Below are 8,308 nucleotides of genomic sequence, written 5' to 3'. Positions count from 1 at the left end.
GGGATGGGATGGGATGGGGATGGAGTGGGATGGGATGGGATGGGATGGGAAGAGGACAGAGCAGGGATGGGATGGGAGGAGATGGGGATAGGATGGGAATGGAGTGGGATGGGGATGGAGTGGGATGGGATGGGATGGGATGGGATGGGAAGAGGACAGAGCAGGGATGGGATACGAGGAGATGGGGATGGGAGGAGATGGGGATGGATGGGATGGGAAGAGGACAGAGCAGGGATGGGATGGGAGGAGATGGGGATGGGAGGAGATGGGGATAGGATGGGATAGGATGGGATGGGATGGGAAGAGGACAGAGGAGGGATGGGATGGGAGGAGATGGGGATGGGAGAAGATGGGGATAGGATGGGATGGGATGGGATGGGATGGGAAGAGGACAGAGGAGGGATGGGATGGGAGGAGATGGGGATGGGAGAAGATGGGGATAGGATGGGATGGGATGGGATGGGATGGGATGGGATGGGAGGAGATGGGGATGGGATGGGATGGGATGGGATGGGATGGGATGGGAAGAGGACAGAGCAGGGATGGGATGGGAGGAGATGGGGATAGGATGGGATGGGATGGGATGGGGATGGAGTGGGATGGGATGGGATGGGATGGGAAGAGGACAGAGCAGGGATGGGATGGGAGGAGATGGGGATAGGATGGGAATGGAGTGGGATGGGGATGGAGTGGGATGGGATGGGATGGGAAGAGGACAGAGCAGGGATGGGATACGAGGAGATGGGGATGGGAGGAGATAGGGATGGATGGGATGGGAAGAGGACAGAGCAGGGATGGGATGGGAGGAGATGGGGATGGGAGAAGATGGGGATAGGATGGGATGGGATGGGATGGGATGGGATGGGATGGGAAGAGGACAGAGGAGGGATGGGATGGGAGGAGATGGGGATGGGAGGAGATGGGGATGGGATGGGATGGGATGGGATGGGATGGGATGGGAAGAGGACAGAGCAGGGATGGGATGGGAGGAGATGGGGATAGGATGGGATGGGATGGGATGGGGATGGAGTGGGATGGGATGGGATGGGATGGGATGGGAAGAGGACAGAGCAGGGATGGGATGGGAGGAGATGGGGATAGGATGGGAATGGAGTGGGATGGGGATGGAGTGGGATGGGAAGGGATGGGATGGGAAGAGGACAGAGCAGGGATGGGATACGAGGAGATGGGGATGGGAGGAGATGGGGATGGATGGGATGGGAAGAGGACAGAGCAGGGATGGGATGGGAGGAGATGGGGATGGGAGGAGATGGGGATAGGATGGGATAGGATGGGATGGGATGGGAAGAGGACAGAGCAGGGATGGGATGGGAGGAGATGGGGATGGGAGAAGATGGGGATAGGATGGGATGGGATGGGATGGGATGGGAAGAGGACAGAGGAGGGATGGGATGGGAGGAGATGGGGATGGGAGGAGATGGGGATGGGATGGGATGGGATGGGATGGGATGGGATGGGAAGAGGACAGAGCAGGGATGGGATGGGAGGAGATGGGGATGGGATGGGATGGGATGGGATGGGATGGGAAGAGGACAGAGCAGGGATGGGATGGGAGGAGATGGGGATAGGATGGGATGGGATGGGATGGGATGGGATGGGAAGAGGACAGAGCAGGGATGGGATGGGAGGAGATGGGGATAGGATGGGATGGGATGGGAAGAGGACAGAGCAGGGATGGGATGAGAGGAGATGGGGATGGGATGGGATGGGATGGGATGGGAAGAGGACAGAGCAGGGATGGGAGGAGATGGGGATGGGAGGAGATGGGGATAGGATGGGATGGGATGGGATGGGATGGGATGGGAAGAGGACAGAGCAGGGATGGGAGGAGATGGGGATAGGATGGGATGGGATGGGATGGGATGGGATGGGATGGGATGAGGACAGAGCAGGGATGGGATGGGAGGAGATGGGGATGGGATGGGGGACAGGAATAAGGATGAAATAGGATAGAGATGAGATGAGATGAGGATGGGAACAGGGGTAGGAATGAGCTAGGATGTTGATTGGCTGGGGATGGCGATGGCCACAGGGACAGGTTGGGGGTGGGATGGGGACAGGGATGGGGATGAGATGGGATGAGGACGAGGACAGAGATGAGTATGGGCATTGGACTGGGATAGGATGGGGTTAGGGACAGGGCTGGGGACGCACGCTCACAGAGCCCCTCCAGTGCCAGGGTGCACCCATGGCTGGGGGCAGCAGTGCAGGGTGCCAGGATCTCCCCCTGTGCCCCCCACCCCCCAAGCCTCCCCACCCCCTCAAAACCAGCACAGCAGGGAGTTATTTTACAATTTTAAAACAATAAATAGAGAAATTACCCCCCATGCCCTGTGTTGGGGGGAGCACACAGAGCCGGGGTTAGGGGGGACACAGACCCAGGAGGTCTCCTAGGGGCCATCTCGACTCCTGGGTCCGTGCCATGCACTGTCCGCGGGCAGGGGTCACCTCTACAAGCCGGTCTGGGTGGTGGTGGGGGGCTGAGCCCCAGGCCCACGGCCGCATTCGGGGCACGGCCCCTGGGGGGATGGGTAGAGGAAGGGCTTCGCTGTCACCTAAGGGTGAGTGGGGCGTTCAGGGTGGGGGCATGTGGTCTCCTCTGGCTCCCAGGGAGCTGCGGTCCCTAGGGGGAGGAGGGTGCCCCCACCCAGGGCTGAACCCAAGACACTGGAAGTGGTCCCCCAGTGTGGGGAGAAAGGTCTTTTGGCCCCCAGAGTCTCCCCATGCCCTGCTGAGCCCCACAGCCTCAGCACCCCAATACCCCAGAGCTCCCACAACCCCATCTCCCCCCACCCCATCACGTCATAGCTCCCCTACCCCATCACCCATCATGCCATAGCCCCCCACCCCATAGTTCCATCTCCCCCCACCCCATCACGCTGTAGCCCCCCCCACCCCATCATCCCATCTCCCCCCACCCCACCACCCATCACGCCATAGACCCCACCCCATAGCTCCATCTCCCCCCATCCCATAGCTCCAACTCCTCCCACCCCATCACCCATCACACCATAGCCCCCCACCCCATAGCTCCATTTCCCCCCACCCCATAACCCCATCTCCCCCCACCCCACAACAGGGTGCTCCTGGTTCGCACCTCGCTGTAGGGAGGGGGCTCCAGCCCCACAGGGATGGTCCCTCCGGGCAGGCTGGGGAGCGTAGGCATCGGGGCCAACGGGGGGGACGTGGGGCCTTGGGGGTCCCCGTAGGGCGGGGGGGTCATGGGGTTGTGGTGCAGCTTGCGGCAGACATGGAAGATCACCATGAGGAAGATGACGGCGATGAGGATGATGATGACAACGAAGAACATCATCCTGGGGATACTGAGGGGCGCATGCTGTGAGCTGGCAGAGCGACCCTCCCCGGCACCCTGGGGTGCCTTGACCCTCCCAGAGACGCCCTCTCCCTATCCCCAGACCCCCATGCCCCCATCCCCATCCCCCATCCTGGGAGTAGCACCCACTGGGGTTCCCACGGCCTTCGCCCCCCCCTTGCCAACGAACCCGAGCGTCCTGGCATCCGCTGTGCCACGCTCCTCGCCCGTCGGACTCTGGACCTGGGTGCCCCAGCACCCAGGTGCCCTTTGCCCCGTCCCTGCCCCATGGCGAACCTTGCCCTGGGTGGAGGCGTGGGTGACCCCGGTGGGGATGATTTGGGGTGGGCTGGGCTGCTTTGGGGTTTTTTTTCTTCAGGTAGTGGGACTAAGCTGAGGGTGCTGCCCCCAGATTGTCTGGCTGCTGGGACGGGGGTCCCCGAGGTGTCGAGGGGGCTCTGTCCTGCTCTGGGTGTCCACCTGTCCTCTGGTGCTCGGTGCGGGGGGTCACGGCGCCCCCGGGGTCTCCTGCTGTCAGCCTGGATGCTGGGGGGGGATCATCCCTACCCTGGCTCCTCTCCTTCCTGCAACCTGCCCCCACCTGCTCACTGCCTCCCTACATCCTCCCAACCCTCCATGCATCCATTCCACACCCTTTCTCCATCCCTTCCTCCTTCCATCCCTCTCCATTCTTTTCCCTCTCCATCCATTCCTTCCCTCTCCATTCCATTCCATTCCACTCCATTCCATTCCATTCATAGAATCATAGAATAACCAGGTTGGAAGAGACCCAAGGGATCATCAAGTCCAACCATTCCTATCAAACTCTAAACCATATCCGTCAGCATCTCTTAGACCCTTCCCTTAAACCCCTCCATGGAAGGTGACTCAACCCCCTCCCTGGGCAGCCTCTGCCAGTGCCCAATGACCCTTTCCATGAGAAATTTTTTCTTAATGTTCAGCCTAAACCTCCCCTGGTGGAGCTTGAGGCCATTCCCTCTCGTTCTGTCCCCTGTCCCTTGGGAGAAGAGCCCAGCTCCCTCCTCTCCACAACCTCCTTTCAGGGAGTTGTAGCAATGAGGTAGCAATGAGGTCTCCCCTCAGCCTCCTCCTCTCCAGGCTAAACAACCCCATTCCATTCCATTCCATTCCATTCCATTCCATTCCATTCCATTCCATTCCATTCCATTCCATTCCATTCCATCCCATTCCATCCCTCTCCATTCCATCCCTCTCCATTCCATCCCTCTCCATTCCATCCCTTTCCATTCCATTCCATTCCATTCCATTCCATTCCATTCCATTCCATTCCATTCCATTCCATTCCATCCTCCCTGCATCCTCCTTGCATCTCCCCAACCCTCCTTGCATCCATTCTACACCCCCCTCCCTCCCCTCCTCCTTCCATCCCTCTCTCTTCAGACCTTCCCAGCCCTCCCTCCTTGCCCCATTTGGGGTGTTGTGGGGGCTCTGGGCTCCGCTCGGTGTCCCCCTCGGATGTCCCCTGCCTGGGGGACACCCCGGGGGTGGCCCCAACCCTGCTCGGCCCCAACCCATCTGGCTCCCAGCTGCAGGCTGGGTCCCTTCCCCGCGGCTGCTGATGTGGCAGACAGTGCGGCCCTGTCTCGTGCTCTGTCCCCGTGTCCCTGGGTCCCTTTCTCCATGTCCCTGTGTCCCCGTATCCCTGTGTCCATTTGCCCATGTCCCTGTGTCCCTCTCTCCCTGTCCCTGTATCCCTGCGTCCCTTTCTCCATGTCCCTATATCCTTTTCTCCATGTCCCTGTGTCCCCATATTCCCATGTCCTCTTCTCCATGTCCCTGTGTCCCTGTATCCCTGTGTGCACTTGTCCATGTCCTTGTGTCCCTGTATCCCTGCGTCCCTTTCTCCATGTCCCTATATCCTTTTCTCCATGTCCCTGTGTCCCCATATTCCCATGTCCACTTCTCCATGTCCCTGTGTCCCCGTATCCCTGTGTGCACTTGCCCATTTCCCTGTGTCCCTCTCTCCCTGTGTCCCTTTCTCCATGTCCCTATATCCCTTTCTCCATGTCCCTGTGTCCCCGTATTCCCGTGTCCACTTCTCCATGTCCCTGTGTCCCTGTATCCCTGTATCCCTGTGTCTACTTGTCCCTGTCCCTGTGTCCCTTTCTCCATGTCCCTGTGTCCCCGTATTCCTGTGTCCACTTCTCCATGTCCCTGTGTCCCCGTATCTCTGTGTGCACTTCTCCATGTCCCTGTGTCCCTGTGTGTCCATGTCCCTGTGTCCATTTGTGCACAAGGGATGTTTAGGGTGGGACGAGGGATGCACAAGGATGCTCAGAGTGACACGAGGTGGCACAAGGGATGCTCACTGTGGCACGAGGGATGCACAAGGGATGCTCAGGGTGGCACGAGGGATGCACAAGGGATGCTCAGGGTGGCACAGGAGGTACCCAGGGTGGCACAGGAGGTACCCAGGGTGGCACAGGGCACGCCTGGCCTTGCACACCCTCTGTCCATGCCCTGCTACTGTGGCAGAACCGTGTCCCCACGCTGAGATGGGGATGAGGAGCCATTGGCGAAGCCAGAGGAGCGGGATCGCCGCAGGTGTGAAGAGCCCCGGAGCTGCCGGCTCAGGGCTGTAAGCTCCCCAAAGCCGATCAGCGCCCTGAGCCCCGACCGGGGCTGTGCCCATGGGGCTGCCCCACACCGTGCCCCACAACGCAGCGGCAGCAAGCGGGATGAGGGTGAGTTTCCCAAGGGGAGGAGGTGTTGGAGGGACACTGGAGGGTGCCAGGAGGACAGAGTGGGGTGCTGGGGGTGAGGGGGGGCTCAGAGACTTGGGGTCGGGGTGGTGGGGCTGTGGGCACCGAGACGCTGCCATAAGCAGGATCATCCCCCTAAGGGGTTTACGGCTGCCCCGGGCACGGGGGCTGCACCACACGGGCCACAGGGCAGCGCCAGTGGTGTAATTGGCTCAAGGGCTTAACGAAGGATTTGTCGCCACTCGTCCTCCCGTGCCCCTGGTGGGTTCCATGACTGGGACGCCCAAAACCTGATCAGACAGAGCCCCCCTCACCTCTAGCCCTCCCAGCTGCACCGAGTTTGCCAGGTCTCTGCTTTGGGAGTCCCTCAGCTCCCCAGGCTGTGGGTGCCGGCACCCCGTGCCCACCCCAGGGCCAGGGTGCTGGTTGTGCCCCAACCCTGAGGATGAGAGGGTGCCTGGGCTTTTTTTGGGCTTGTAATTACACAGCAGCAGCAGGCAGGGTAGAATTAAATCCAGGCTGGAGGCAGAAATAGCCACAAAGCCAGGTGGGTGCCGGTGGCCAAACCCAGCCGGCCACGCGGGCACCGGCATGGGGGTTGCACACACACATCCACACGCACATCCTTGCACGCATGTGCACACGCACCTCCCAGCACACCGTGCTTCCCCTGGCCCCACCGGGGTCTCCCCATGCCCGCAGGGACGGGGATGTCAGCCCTGTGCCGGCTGCCAAGGCTGTGTCAGCGCCACCGGCTCTGGCGGGCACAGCCCTGGCCTGGCAGCAGGGACCAGCTCTGTCTTGGCCACTGTCCCCAAGTGACCCCGTCTGGCCGCTGCCCGCTTCCCAGCGCAGGGTGGCAGCTGGGCACTGGTGCCACCCAGGCATGTCCATGCCAGGCGGAACAGACCCCTGTCCCCACCACGTCCCCTTCGTGGCACGAGGTGGGGGGAGCCGGGTGGGCTCTGCTCGTCTCCTGCACTCCCTCCTTTTGCTTTTGGTTGAGTTGGCGGAGCTGCCAGCGCTCGCAGACACACGGTTGTGTAAGCGGCTGTGCCGCGAGCCCCCCAGAAACATGAGAAGCGGCTGTGGTGGGAGCTTCCTGATGGGCACAGCTGGATCCCTGCTCGCCGTGGCTGGTGGTGGCACACGGCCGTGCCTCAGTTTCCCCAGTGGGCTGGGGGGCTGAGATGTTGCCATGCTCATGTATGCACCCAGGCGTGGTCCCTGTTCCCTCCCTGGGGCTGCTCGTGCTACTGGGGGTGTGCAGATGCTGTGCTCAGCCGCTCTGCACACACGAGCGTGCACTAATACACCCAGGCTTGCACGAGAGTGCACAAGTGCAATGGGCATGAGCTCCCCAGAATGGACCCAGCTGCTCCCAGGACAGGGACGTTGCAGAGGGGACCGTGCCTGTGTCTGTCCCCTCCCCTGCACCCCGTCCAGGCCACCGTCACCCCGACCCCCTCCCCGTCCCTGCTGGCCCTGCGCCCCCTTCCCCACGGCGGCCCCACTCCCCTCCCTCAGCCCAGCCTTTTCCCTTCCAGCTCTGCTGTTTGAAGCTATTTTTTCCACAGCTCCTGCCAAGAGCCACTAATGAGAAACAAACGGGCTCCTCCGACTGCTGCTGCTCCCAGCCCACACACCTCCGGCTGTCCGTGGGACAGGGACAGGGCACCGGCCTCCCGCTCGCCTGGCACTGCCCCTCGGCACCCGTGTTCTTGCCAGACAGAACCACCTTGGGGCATCTCCACTTTGCCCTTGTGCCACCATCCTAGGACCTCTCCATCCTGTCCATCCAGCCGCTGTCCCTTGGCATCTCCATCCTTCCCTGTGGGTGCCATCCCTGGGCATCCTGCCTGTACGCTGCTGTCTCTCGGCATGTCCATGGTGTCCAGCCACCATCCCAGACATCTCCATCCTTCCCAGGGGCATCTTCATCCTGCTCATCCAGCATCGTGCCTGGGCATGTGTCCTGCCATCTACCACCATCCGGGCATCTTCATCTCATCCATCCAGCAACCATTCCTGGGCATCTTTGTCCTGCTCATCCAGCACCATCCCCAGGCTTCTCCATCCCACCAGAGCTTAGAGATGGGCCAAGAAGGGTCCCAGCATCTCCCTGGTGCCACATGTCCCTGCCACCGCCTCCTCCTCTCGTGTCCATCCCCATGGGGACACGGCTGTGGCTTTGTGCAGGATCGGGCTGGGCACAGGAGCGATGCAGGAG

The 8,308-nt window shown here is 61.3% G+C and overlaps 1 protein-coding gene across 1 annotated transcript; it reads right to left on the bottom strand.

Annotated features, from left to right (window-relative positions):
* Positions 1 to 2,471: 2,471 nt before the first annotated feature.
* LOC138731004 (uncharacterized) lies at positions 2,472 to 3,396 on the bottom strand. The gene is made up of 2 exons (XM_069876694.1): positions 3,119 to 3,396; positions 2,472 to 2,576 (listed from the first exon to the last, which is right to left on the bottom strand). The coding sequence occupies exons 1-2, from the start codon at positions 3,332 to 3,334 to the stop codon at positions 2,472 to 2,474; spliced, it is 321 nt and encodes a 106-aa protein (XP_069732795.1). The 5' UTR covers positions 3,335 to 3,396.
* Positions 3,397 to 8,308: the final 4,912 nt, after the last annotated feature.

This window comes from Phaenicophaeus curvirostris, chromosome 26 (assembly GCF_032191515.1).
Source record: "Phaenicophaeus curvirostris isolate KB17595 chromosome 26, BPBGC_Pcur_1.0, whole genome shotgun sequence".
Taxonomy (NCBI): Eukaryota; Metazoa; Chordata; class Aves; order Cuculiformes; family Cuculidae; genus Phaenicophaeus; species Phaenicophaeus curvirostris.
The sequence above is the reverse complement of the archived record's forward strand: the minus strand, read 5'-3'. Positions and strand labels throughout refer to the sequence as shown.

Coding starts and splice junctions, on each gene's coding strand:
- LOC138731004 (XM_069876694.1), bottom strand. CDS start 3,334: ATGATGTTCTTCGTTGTCATCATCATCCTCATCGCCGTCATCTTCCTC. Junction 2,577..3,118: donor AGCCCCCTCCCTACAGCGAG/GTGCGAACCAGG, acceptor ACTCACCCTTAG/GTGACAGCGAAGCCCTTCCT.